Source organism: Agrilus planipennis, unplaced genomic scaffold, assembly GCF_000699045.2.
Source record: "Agrilus planipennis isolate EAB-ADULT unplaced genomic scaffold, Apla_2.0 scaffold3, whole genome shotgun sequence".
Lineage (NCBI taxonomy): Eukaryota > Metazoa > Arthropoda > Insecta > Coleoptera > Buprestidae > Agrilus > Agrilus planipennis.
Window position 1 is genome coordinate 3,217,573 of NW_020442460.1, and position 14,029 is coordinate 3,231,601.

At 35.9% G+C, this 14,029-nt stretch overlaps 1 protein-coding gene across 1 annotated transcript in view; it reads right to left on the reverse strand.

The window, feature by feature from the left end:
• Nucleotides 1-426: 426 nt before the first annotated feature.
• LOC108742327 overlaps nucleotides 427-14,029 on the reverse strand; it is a 54,733-nt gene continuing 41,130 nt past the window's right edge. Inside the window, exons 2-5 of the mRNA XM_018477507.2 lie at nucleotides 10,718-10,909; nucleotides 2,401-2,591; nucleotides 1,514-1,915; nucleotides 427-1,029 (exon numbers count right to left, since the gene is read on the reverse strand). Coding sequence (XP_018333009.1) covers nucleotides 675-1,029; nucleotides 1,514-1,915; nucleotides 2,401-2,591; nucleotides 10,718-10,909 — 1,140 coding nt within the window. The 3' untranslated portion in view covers nucleotides 427-674. The remainder of the gene's footprint in view (nucleotides 1,030-1,513; nucleotides 1,916-2,400; nucleotides 2,592-10,717; nucleotides 10,910-14,029) is intronic.

Consider the following 14,029-nt stretch of genomic DNA (forward strand, 5'->3'; position numbering starts at 1 on the left):
ACTGGACAATACTACAGTGAGTTATTGGACCGCTTCGACAAAAAATTGAAGGAGACACGGACGCATTTGACGAAAAAGAAGGTGCGTTTTCAACACGATAACGCACCGGCACATTCATCAGGAGTTGTTGCCGCCAAAATGCATGAATTACGTTATGAATTTGCTGCCGCACACCCCGTACTCACTCGATTTGACTCCCTGCGACTTCATCTTGTTCCCTACCATGAAGAAATGACTAGCGAGAAAGAAATTTAGCTCAAACGAGGAAGTCATCGCCGAGACAGGGGGGATTTTGGAGAGTTCGACAAATCTTATTTTTTGGAGGGGTAAAAAAAATGGCAGGGTCGTTGGGAGAAGTGTATCTTTCTAAAAGGGGACTATGTTGAAAAATAAAAAAACAAATTTAAAAAAAAAGGTGTCTTCATGTCTAACACGGATACTTATTGAACCGCCCTCGTATGTTTTATCGCAGAAGCCTCGGCTGAATGAGCTACGTGACAGTAAAACAGAAACATCTAAGTGACTTTTGCATTTTACCCTATCACGATGACCCACTTATATTGTAACAAGTAAAACTTCTCTTAACCTGCTATCTATTGACTCTTTAGCCTAATTCCGCGATGTTCTTGGTTTGACATCCAATAACATTGTATGTTACGAAGTTCGTGTAAATTCTAAGCTACCTCAGTAACAGCAAGACAATTTTCTGTCGTATTATTGTTAACGACACTAATATTGCTGGAATTTCCCGTCGGCTCGTTCTGAATGATTTGACAGCTTTCCAAGCCGTTTATGTTGTTGTTTGGCAATTGACGATCTAACGTTGCCGTCGAAGTTTGCTCCAATTTACACTGCACTGGGTCGTCGTTTGTTTTGCTATTGCCCAGGCGCTTTTGTTCTTCATCAAATTGCTTCTCTGTCGCATCATTAGTCATTATCGAACTCGCTCGGTTCTGTTGGTCCGTTTGTGATGTGTTTAATTGGTTTGGAGTACGCTCCAAACTTGCACCAACATCTCGGGAATTCGACCTAGGAACAACAAATTAGTTCAAAGTTATTATACTGACACGTTGAAATTGCTATTTTGATTACGTGTTTAATTCCTTTGCTAAAACATTGGGTTTCTGGTTGGGATGTGGAATAGACAGATGTATTGTAAATCAAACTTCTGTTAGCTTTTGGAAAGTGAAGGGTTTGAGGGAGGTACATAGTTTATACTATTATAATGATCTGAAATATCACCAAGACGTTTGGTAGTAACATAACGCGAAATTTTATTAAAATGGTAGAAAATGGGCTCGGACGAAGAACTGGAGAAATAACTCAAATGTTATGATGCTTTACAAGCTTTCAACTTCTTCCCTCTAGCTTCTAGATAGGGTTGATTTCTTAGAAATGTTTCGCCGGTTGCTGTTGTCAGAATCTTCAGTTCACAGCAATGGTCCTCTGTAAAACCCAGAAGCCAGAAGGAAAAACTCAAATGTCCACAAAAGACTAACGTGTTGGTTTTCACCTTTCAAAACTTGGATGTTTCACTGGCCCACTATTATCACAAGACAATTCATCCAAAACTTCGAAGGAAGCCTTGATGACGCTGTTGCTTTTGTAAATTTCCGAAATAATCTTTGGCTTATGACAGTCTTTTTTGACGCTTCTCTGGGCTGGTTCATCCGCATCATCATCGATGTAACCATTATAAAAAGGATAGCCAAAGCTTCCCGAACAATATCCTTGCTGATTGCCATAAGTGTACGTCTGATTTGCCGAAGATATGCTCCGATCAGATTGACAGAGACCTGTCTGTAATTGACAACGAAGTGAGGACATTGTTTCAGTACCGTTGGTGGCTGGTGAAGGTGTTTCAACATAATATTCAGCCTCGTCATATTCGTCTAAGGTATCTTCGTCGCTGTATCTGAAAAAAAGGTTAGAGGAATTCGTATATTTCGGGGGGTATTTGTTTCATTGAGTTGTGACAGATTTTGCAGCCAAATGAGTCAAATTTATGGATAATAAATGATGAATGATATCTTTGGAATATAGATAAATAAAATTTGATATAAGTAATAGACGGAAGAAAAAAAAATAGGCATTATAAATTTACTTCGTACTTCTGCTGCGTTATTTTTAAACAACCAACGATTTGATCTTTATTTTGACAACATCAAATAAAAGTAAACGTAAGAGAATATGCATGGAATACGTAAAAAATAAAACAGAAACTCAAATAAATGATTTTTATTGATAAAATACGTTTTCGAGCAGTGATAAAAGAACATAAAACCACTAAAACGTGCATATGGGTACAAACGAAAAATACTAAAGTATTTACGACACAAAACATAAAAAAGCATCCTAACCTATATGTGAGTTTCTAAAAGAGAAGAAATTGGAAAGCACCTGTCAGGTGGATTATGAACTAACGCGCATTGGTCACTCGTTGACCCAGATGCTACGGCTTCAACGCATGAAAATGGACCTCCGGAACCTGGACTTCTCTTGCTCCCTTGCTGAACTTCGACAACGAAGACACCATCTCGAGCACTCGGAGAATACGTCATCTTTGTCTCTCTGCTGTCTTCTTGGATGTCCTTCAACAACATACAACTACCATGAGAAGTTTGGAAATTAAAACTAGTGATGGTGAAAAGTAGTAGGTACTTAATTGATTTGTGAATCTTTTAAAAACCATGAAACATAGGATAATCTTCAGAAGTTTTCTGATATTTCGTCCTAAGTTAGTCTACCACTTAAAGATAACATTATTATGACTTCAGTGATCTTATCTGTTCTGCTTTCTGATTTTTCTTTGGAGGTAATAAGGAACTTCGAACAGAAAAGAAAGAAATGAAACATTTGTCAAAAGCTTTAATTAATTTACCACGCTGTGGAATCATCATTATCATAAGGTCGTCAGTCCTAAGACTGGTTGGACACGCACATCCACACCCTCCTATCCTGAGCCAACCTTCGCATTTCCCTAAAACTAGAACAACCCATTTCCTTAACTATTTGTGAACAGTAATCTAATCTTGGTCTACCTCTACCCCTACTAACTCCTGTTTTTGCCTCTATATGTCTCTGACTAGACCTTCGTGTCTGAGAAGTGTCCTACTAACCCATCTCGCCTATTTCTTACTGACTTCCATAAAGTCGTCTGTTCTCTTACTCTTTCTAATACCTCTTCATTTCTAACCTTCTTTATCCACGGTATCCTCATCATTCGCCTCTAACACCACATTTAGAACGCTTCTAACCTTTTCTTTTCCGCAGCGACCACCGTCCATGTTTCGCACTCGTACAGCGCCGCGCTCCGAACATACACCGTTAGCAATCTTTTCCGAATTTCTAAATTAACCGTTCGCGAGCACAGAAGTGACTTCATTTTATTGAAGGCGACTCGACCCTGCGCTATTCTCTGCTTTATATCACGACTACTCCTTCCGTCCTGACCTATTAGGCCTCCTAGATACCTAAAATCAGCAATTTCTTCTTATTTTTCGTCTCCTATCTTTATATTAGCTCCTTCCCTACTGTTTCCCTTGCATACCATACTGTGGAATATTTGAATGTATTTGAAAAGAAAACTGGAGAAACAGAAAATTTACGGCCAATAAGAAATTATTGTCGTATACTTTGGCGCACTGCTGTATCTAATAAATATTTAAATTCAGCGTTTTATAAATCGCCTACGTTGATGTAACACGTGAAATATGGCGCTATTTTTAAAATTGCATCAAAAAGTGAAAAAATGTTTCGAAAAATATAGACGTACGTATGCGTTTTGTCATACGTGTATATAGCTTTGTGTGTGTGTGAACAGTGAATCGTTGATAAACATCAATTGCGCTATAATCGTAAAATCTGCAATATTCAAGTTGATAAATCGTCTTTGGGGCACTCAAAGAAAATTACTGCCAAATTTTTGGCACGCGGCCAGGATCTACTTTCTAAATATCGCACTAAAATTTATCAACGGCATCTAATTAGATGAGGCGCCTCGATTTTGATGCGGAAAATACGGCTGCAGTCATGTCATTAACTTTTAAAGCGCATTACTCGAATGCTGCATACAAATCGGATTATACAATTGACTTTGGCGTGATTTGTAAACTGCCTGACGTGCGATTGTTTTTACTTCTATGCTTCGTTTCAACCACTCGTACAGTTACGTCAGAGGAACAATGACGCGCTTATAGAGAACTGTAATAAAATTCGACTTGACGTTTCGCGTTTTCATCAATACAGCAATTTGCGTTAATAATTTTATATCGATAACTTACTAAGTTTCAAATACACAGGTATAATAAATATTAACAACTGTTTATTGTATTTTCTGCTATAAATTACAAGTATATCATCATGTTATAATAATAGAATAATCGACATTAAATCCTTAAATTATGAGGTGTTTTTTTGTTAATTAGGAGTCTAGAAGTTTTACGAATGAAGTAAATTTTAATATACATAGATCTTCTTGAAAATTGGGGTGGGTTATTCTGTATTCATTTCGGAATCCTCATTAGTTTAGGGTTTGGTCACAAATCGACCAATTCACTTTCAATTCATAACCTCAAATTTTGACTCTTTTGAATAAGTGTTACACTCGGAATAATTCGTAGGTACTTATTCTGGCGGTTTTGGGTCTACCCCCAAGTACAATTCCCGTACTAATCTATTTTTTCCTCTTATAATAATACATAAAACATATAAATTACATAAAGTTCGCGTATGAATATAACGGTTATAGTTTTGTGTCAAGTAATAACTAAGATAAAATTAGATTTTGTTAAAAATTTTATTCGTTTTTACTACATCAGATCTATCTTTTATTTGAACAAAAAGTGTTTAGTTGTCTCAATTTTAATTTCGCTCTATATACTATTTGAAGGTTATTTATTGGTCCGAATGGCGTCAAAAAGTAACAACATACAGCAGCTGTTAGTGCATAATGCTCGTATATATGTATGCATGTTAACATAAAACACCGGTAACATATGCATCCGTTGAATGTTTCAAAAAATTTTTAAGGATAATGCAACCGTAAATGTGCTCATTATGCGCTCGTTTAGCAACCTTTAAATTGCAATAAATTGCGAAAACAGATACCAAACATCTCTTTCGCATTTAATCATTGTAGCTACAGTGTCACAAAGTGTGCATATTATTTTATTACTGACGTACCCTTCGAATTAGAAATACCTATATTTTTAAGGTTATACTTACTTTAATAAATAGATACAGCAGATACTCGAAACAGAAATTGCATATTAATTAAAAAATTGATTTTTAAAATTAAGTTTTGCTACTTCAGATAACCTTAAATTAATGCTATTGTCACCTCTCATAGTTTAGTGGTAGAGCAATGGTTTGTAAAGCCAGAGACCCAGGTTCGATTCTCGGCGAGGATGTGACAGCTTATTGCTGCTTTTCCTTATTAATTTGAGGTTATCCAAAGTAGTAAAAGGTAATTCAATAATTAATTCACTTAATGTATTGAAAACTCTACAAAAATTCTCAGCATATTAATAATTATGCTAGACCACTATACATATAAGCTAAATTTTCAGTTGTAGAAGTGAATGAACGAATTCTCTATTCGTCTTTAAGATGAAAAATTTTCTGTTGTTGTTGCGCAGTTGCTGTAAATCCCCGATATATTCGGCAATTCTCTAGTGGTATTAACTGCAGGGATGTTTTATTCGTGTATTCGACTAGAATGTAGGTATATAGTTCGATCTGTGTTATCTACGTTCTATAAATCCTGAGCCATTGGGTATAGCTTCATTTCATTAGATAGACATAAAAAATGGATTATTAAACCAGTCGATAGAAAAGAATGAGAGAAATAGCTCTTACACACAAAATATAAGATCCTCTAAAATAAATAAGAATTTCTAATTTCTTTAGTAAAAAATATTTCATTACTGTTTTATTTATTTGTTGCTGACTTTCGATGAGTATTTTATTAAGTACATACAGTTGTTTGTTATCTACACGCTAAAATTGTATTTGTATTTTTGTATTTATTATCCAGATAATATATTTACAGAGTAAATATCTACAGAGGGGGTAAGCCCTGTTTGTAGACTGGAGATATGCTATTTTAAATAGCTATACAACTTATCAATAAAAATAATGTAATAGATGATATAAACTCATATAAAAAAAAACAAATCATCAATTACAAATTGAATATAATAGTGATTTACATGATTAACATAGTACCTCTTGTTACTATAGATTTCGACTTATTCATTCTCTCAGTTTATATTTACGCACAGCAATTGAGTTTGGTAGCACTTTTAGATTGTTTGGCAACATGTTGAATATTCTAATAGCATTGACGTAGCTTATTTTATTACTAATAGTCTTATATATTCTTGGAATTTCAATAGTTTTATATCTAGTTCTACTTATAGTCTTTATGTAATCTAGATAATGTGTCATAATGATATGTGATAGATTCAAAAGCAAAAGATTGTGTTAGGTTCAGAGGATATCTCTTAGTGGCGAAAGTTTGTTTGAATACAATTTTTGAAAGCTTGTTTTGTAAATTTTTGTATAAAATATGTGCTTTCTTCGATTTACATTATCCTGTGTCTGCTGCATTAAGTTTTGATACACACCTTCCTTGCATTTTCAATAAAAGTTAGTAAATACAATCTGGAAAAAGTCAGCTTGGTGACGTTTTCATCTGCACCTTCAATAGAAGATTCAATTTATTTCTGCTAATAAGCTTGTTGGAATGCAATTTATGTTGTGAAAACCTGAATTTTAATCAATTTCACGGTTGCTGCTGCTGCTGCTGTACTCATTTTCTACTTTCGAGTAATATCCCGAGGGAGCCGCTTTATTGGATTTCTTTCTAAAAATCAACGATTTTTCATCCATTCGCCTTTAATTAGAAATACGTAATAATGAAGGAAAAAATCAAATTAACCAATATAAATGACATTTACAAGCTAATGACGAGGATACTGTGGATGTAGAGATTAGAAACGAAGAAGTGCAGGGTGTCCAGGAAGTGTAGGGGGTGTTTATAAATTCAATAAAAAGAAACTACAAGTAACAAAAAAATATGTTTTTCGTTAATATTTAGACAAAGTTTTGGAAAATAAAGTGCCAAAGATCATGTTGTCCAAATGTTGATCCTTGTGCTGCTGGCACTTCTCCAACCAAAAAACGCCACGCGTCTACATATCTCTCTGGAAACGGCGGCCATTTCGGTGTGGATATTGTGGTTCAATTGCAGTAGAGATCGTGGTTTGTTTGCATAAACCTTCCCTTTAAGGTATCCCCATACAAAATAATCAGGAGGTGTGAGATCGGGGATTTTCGGTGGCTAGTTGATGGTGCCTCGACGAGAGATCACTTTTTCCGGGAAAAGTTGACTGACAACCGCAAGCGATTGGTTTGAGGTGTGACAAGTAGCCTCGTCTTGTTGAAACCATGTTTCCACATTAAAACCCGCAAAAACTCTTGCACTTGTGGAACCAAAAACTTTCTTAACTTATCACAATTTTGTCACAGTTTACCGTAAGCGCTCGCCTTCGCCAGTCTTCAAAAAAAATAAGGCCCAATAATGCCTTCACTAGACATGGCAGCTCACGCAATTACTTTTGGACTATTGTTCTGTTTGTTTACGTGACCATTTAAGTGAAAGTTCGCTTCATCAATAAACAGAATGTTATCAAACGTTGGAAAGCATTGAAGTATTTCATTTGCAAAATTCAGTCGGAGGGGATAGTTGGTAAGGTTCAGTTTTTGAACTAACTGAATTTTGTTGGCTGTAAGATTTAGATCTTGCTTCAGAATCTTCTGTAACGACGATTTTTATGTCAAGTTCTTGACTGCGTTTGCAAACTGATTGAGACGCATTTTCACGCACTGACACTCTTACGTCTTCAATCGTTTGTTGAGGCGCGGGCGACCGGGATTGTGAATTTTCACAGTCGAACCGGTATTCTCAAAAATTCGAATCCATTTTCTGATGATATCGTCTTTCGATGCATTCCGTAGATTAATTTTGGCCCATTAAAATCGTTGAGCTATGATTATCGGATCACCATTGCGATAATAGGCGCGTACGCAAAAAGCACGATGGTTTCCCGGGTACACTTCCATGGTTATTAAAATCTCCAAAAAGTAGTGAAGTAGCGCACCCCTTCGAACCACGCCGTTGCAAGGACAACGCAGAAACAAAATACTCTTTCTGGACACCTTGTATTAGAAAGAGCAGGAGAACAAAGGGCGTTAGGGAGATCAATAAGAAAAAGGCAAGATAGGTGGGTACTCGGTAGGATACCTTTTCAGACATGAAGAGCTAGTGAGAAACATATTGGAGGCAGAAACAGGAGTTAAGGATGTGGGACGCACTAATTTTAGGGAAGATGTAAAGATTAGCTCAAGACAGTAGAAAGTGAGATGTGCAGCCAGTCCTACGACTGATGACACTAAGATTATAATGAAATGACATTTGCAGAAATTTTAGCAAAATTCAATTAAACAAACATATTCCTGTTTGTTTGATACGTAAAGTTTAAGTAATAGTCTTTATGGTTGTTTCTAAAAGACCTTATTTCATCTCATAATATACAAGAGTTTCTAAGAAACTGTATAAAATTTATTGTACCAATTTTTCAATATAGACCTACGAGTCTCGTTCATAGTAATAACTGGTCGTGTAGGCGCCCTAGGTGAAGCGCGAATGCGACGTCTTAGGAATAAAATGAAAAACTGTATTGCTATATTTCACGTTAGACAGGAAAATTTTAAAGTTGGGCCAAGAAAAATGCAATATTAATAAATATGTACCTGACATTTACTATGGCCATTCAGTTCTAAGTACATACTTACAGAAAAGTTTCAATTAATGTTCACTTGTCTCAAACAACAACTCATAAACATTCCTGATGTTATTGTATTGTTATTTGATTCTTGAGAATTATTTGTAGTGCTTGTGATATCTACATTTATTACAGTGTATCCAGACATTGTTTTACAAGTGCCTCTACATCGTTTTATGACGTTTTATAGACAAATTTTATTATTTTACTAATTACTTTGGGAAGGTATTTGCAGAATCTTGTTAAAACTTTCCAGAGAAGATAGATAGGTAATTTTGTTTGTGATATTACAATTTGAGTAATGTGGAACAACATAGTATATTTATTTATTTTAAGCTTTAATGTAACCTGTAGTATTGCACCTGGCAAATCTAACGTCTAGTTAGACTAGGGAAGCTAGCACAATGTCATGGGGATTACAGGGTTATTTAAATTATTAGTTATAAAGGAATGAACTGTAAAAATAATTTGCAATCAGCACAACCTAAACTAACTAACTTAACCTTAAAAGTAAAAAGATACAAACGTATGTAAATTCAGAAAAAATTCTAATGCATTTAATCCATGCATAAAAACTGCACATCTGTGATAGGTCGGGACTTGTTAAAGCTGGAGCAAACTAGACGCTTCTTACAGAACCACTCAATAATTGGTAGGTTAGGTTAGGTTAGTAGGTTGTTGGGGTGAGGTCAGGACTATTGTTTTGGCCGATATTATGGTCCTATGACATTGTTAGTTGCTTAATAGTGGATTAATATACAATATTAATTTGAAATCATTTTTTCTTTTTAATNTTAACCTTAAAAGTAAAAAGATACAAACGTATGTAAATTCAGAAAAAATTCTAATGCATTTAATCCATGCATAAAAACTGCACATCTGTGATAGGTCGGGACTTGTTAAAGCTGGAGCAAACTAGACGCTTCTTACAGAACCACTCAATAATTGGTAGGTTAGGTTAGGTTAGTAGGTTGTTGGGGTGAGGTCAGGACTATTGTTTTGGCCGATATTATGGTCCTATGACATTGTTAGTTACTTAATAGTGGATTAATATGCAATATCAATTTGAAATCATTTTACGATTTTTTATTTACCCACTACTGTGGTCGTAGTTTAGTGGTCGGAAGATTGGTGCGTAAAGCCAAAGCAAAAGCAACATTTTTTTTTAATTAATTTGAGGTAGTTTGTAGTGGGTAAATAAAAAATCGAAAAAATGATTTCAAATTAATATTGCGCTATTATGGTCATTCTTAAGAGTACAAATTGAATTAGTAATCCTATTTATACGTAGGTGCTCTTGATTAGTAATCCAATCCATACAGTTGACACTGCAAAGCTCACTAGATATGTTTGTATTCCGAAAAAGAATACTTATAACAGTGTTAAATGCATTCGAGAGAAAGAGCAGTTCGTTTAAACACGTTACGAACTACGTGCAACTTTCCTAACTTCACAAATAATTGAGCATTTGTTAGCTTGCTATTCATTACTGCCTTCTGGAGCTACCATTTGGACGAACTTTATTAAAACTCTTACTTCTAATTAAGGACGCGGGTATCTTCGGGAACAATTTATAAGCAATTAGGGGATATTCAGAGAGAAGAACTTTCAAGTAGATATTGTAGAAAATTATTTTGATAACGTCTCAATTACATTGAAATTTTGCTTTAGGCTTTTTGGGTATGTACTTTAGATTTACTGACAAACACTTTTGCTATTTTACAAAGACATTCTGAGATTTCTTAGGCATTATCCTTTTATGGTTCCTTCTTGATTCTTCTTATATTACATTTGGCTGTTATATTTTTTAAAGATGAACACTGAACAGTTTTGAAATTAGTTTTGGAAAAGGAAAATGTTAAACTTACGTTTCGTTCTTCGGTTTCGACTATGAGATGGTTATTTTTAAGTGTCATAGTGATAATGCTTCCGTTCGTGTTCACGGGATGGTGGTTGGAACCCCTGAGGGATTGAGGGCCGTTAGTTATGGTGCTTATTGGAGCATTGCTACACGTTTCGACGTCTTCCGCTATCGATATTTGAGTTTCGCTGCATTTCATCTGAAACAGAAACAAAGCTAGGCCTGAATGCAAAAATTATTTATTCTTTAGGCTAGATTGCTAACAAATTGTGTAATGATACTGACAAATGCACTTCGTTTTACTTTTTTGGTCAATAAATGTGGAAATTAAAGTGTATGGTTGATAGAGCAAGGCTCTGTATGGGTGGAAAACATGGACATACGGGATGTGGTGTTACAGGAGGATGTTAAAAATGCCGTGGATAGAAGAGGTTATAAATGATAGAAAGAGTAAGAAAACGGAGGGCGCCTCGGAGATCAATAACAAACATTGAGAGTTGGTAGGATTCCTTTTCAGACACGAAGGGCTAGTTAGACACATATTAGAAGTAGATACAGGAACTAAGAAGGTAGAGGTAGGCCTAGATTTCTAGTTTCCTAAACTTCTAGTTTTCGAGAAGATTGACTCAAGATAGGAAATAGTGGAGGTTCATGTCCAACTATTCTTTGAGCAGAAGACCTTATGATGATGATGAACTAGATTACTTTTAAAAAAAGCTTTTAATTCCCATCAACTATTAATTCTGGTAGACGAGACGTGCCTCTGGACTACCCTGGAGGGTAGGGCGGATAGCCCTCTTCAGCTTCCATTAAGCAAATGCAGTGACTGGGTTGAGAAAGATGAGACGAACGAAATGAAGGCAGAAGAGAGTAAAATATTATCTGTGGAATATTAATGCCCCAGCATTTGCTTAAGTGATCCAAGGAAACCACAGAAAAATTTAGCTGGTAATGAGCAAAGCAAGATCAAAACCAAGACTTACCAGTTTTGGTAATAGTCTTGATATTGTTCAAATACCTCTAGCCTTGGTTTTGCTGATATAGTCTCGTTCTCGGTCCTGGTCTTACTGATATAGTCTCGGTCTTAGTCTTGGTCTTGCGTGTTAAGTCCTGGTTTTGCTCATTTAATCTGATACTTACGTTTTTTTAAATAATTCTTTTAAGCGCAAATTTTTATTTCTACCTTGACATGACTTTTAAAGCAAATAGAATCGATAGTTGTAAGAGTTATGAAAACTCGAGAAGTTGCCCTTCATCCAATGCATAAATTGACCCTTCCTAATCGAAAAGAAATTGTTTGTCTCTACAATTAAAACATTTGCTTTCGAAGGAAATTCTTGCAGTTCCCTTTTTCAAACACTAGTAAAGTTTCTTTTTTTATATTTTGTCTTGGTTTTGCATATTCGATCTTGGTTTTAATCTTGGTCTTGTTCGGTAGGTCTTGGTTGTAGTCTTGGTCTTGTTCGTTTGGTTTTGGTGTTAGTATTGGTCTTATTCGTTCGGTCTTGGTTCTAGGCTTGGTCTTGTTCGTTTGTTTTTGGTATTACTCTTGGTCTTGTTCGTTTGGTCTTGGTTTTAGTCTTGGTCTTGTTCGTTTGGTCTTGGTTTTAGTCTTGGTCTTGTTCGTTTGGTCTTGGTATTAGCCTTGGTCTTGTTCGTTCAGTCTTGGTTTTAATTTTGACCTCATTCGTTCGGTTTTGGTCTTAATGTTGCAGTATAAAGACAGTCTTTCGCTTTTTTTCGCCCATCACTAAATTTAGTTGACGGATCCGAATTCGAACCGAAATTCTTCCAAATAGCAATGGTTTACACCCCTAGATTATGCCGCTTGCTTTAACCTAAAGGCAGACTTTTATTAAAACAAATAAGCGATCGCAGCGTTTCACTCATTCCAAATTTCTGGTGCGTTGAGTGCTTCTAGATATCGCTCCACCTAAGTAACACTCACATTTCTACTCAGTCAGTAAAGTGTACGTTTATTTCAATTAATTAATAGACCGGGATTTAATACACAGTGGATATATAAATATGTGTGGGTGTGAATTGTGTGGTCAATAATGAAGGTCGCCTCGTCAACTTCGTATACATAGGCATAATGAGTAGGTTTCACGAAACCGATGGCGATGGGCGAATGCGGTTATTGACTGTTGCTGCGACTGGCTGCATACAATGCGCCGCTGTTTTTGAGTGCAATTTTCTAATCGAAATTGCCGTCAGTCGGGCAATGTCCTGACAAAAACCGAACGTCGAATTGTTTGTTGCCTCTTCAATTAGTTACAGCAAATTCCTGAGTCATCGGCCAAAACAGTCATCTGCTACTAACTTACAACTACATTTTATACATCACTCTACTACTATACACGTCCACGGTGTGCATAGTGGTGCATCCGCGGTCTGGCCTCGCGGCCCCGGTCGCATTTTGCTTTGTGTCTAGAGTTCAAGAACATTTGCGGCTAGACAAACATTGGGCTAATGCTCTCTAAACCTACTGACTTAATAATAATGCGCCAACTACGATGCTTGTTGTCCTGTTTGCATACCGTCTGTCACACTGCACTGTAGCTTGCCATTCACTGATAAATTAGTATTTAGATTTTACATTAATAAATCAGGTCTTAATGGAAATAAATAATTAAACAGACGTTAACCGCATATTTATTTGATTCAGTAATTTGGGGCAGATCGAATAAAGTACCTGTTTAGTGCTATTAATTATATCAGTGTTTTTACAATTTTGCTAATTAAAAGTTAGATCTGGTGTAATTGTTTAATTTCATTACATTTCAAATTTCTTTGTTGCTTTGTTCAGTTTAACTTTATAACATTTCTTAAACTGTTTATACCCTAAAATTCCTTTATTCTATTGTTTGGCTCTATGATATTTTGTGAATATTCTCATTGTTACACAGACAAAATATACGTGACGAATTCAAATAATTCCTGGTACTATAAATGAGGTTTTTCTGATTGTTCTGGCTCGTTGTTAGCTCTTTCTTATTTATTTTCAGAAATTTTCTATATTTGGTTGCACTCGACACCCTCTTGTCGACCAAGAGGCAGGGTCTAGAGGTTTAGTCCATTGTTTAGTATTCGGGAGGACGCCGGTTCGATTCCGGGTCCGTCTGCCTTGGTCCAAGTTTTTCTGTGGTTTCCTTGGATCACTTAGGCAAATGCTGGGCCAGTAATATTCCACAGATAATCTTTCATTCTCTTCTGTCTTCATTTCGTCCGTCTCATCTTTCTCACCCGAACCACCACCCACCCATTCCCACGATTCCTGAAAGCAGGCTGAAGAGGGCCTTCCGCCCTACCTTCCGGC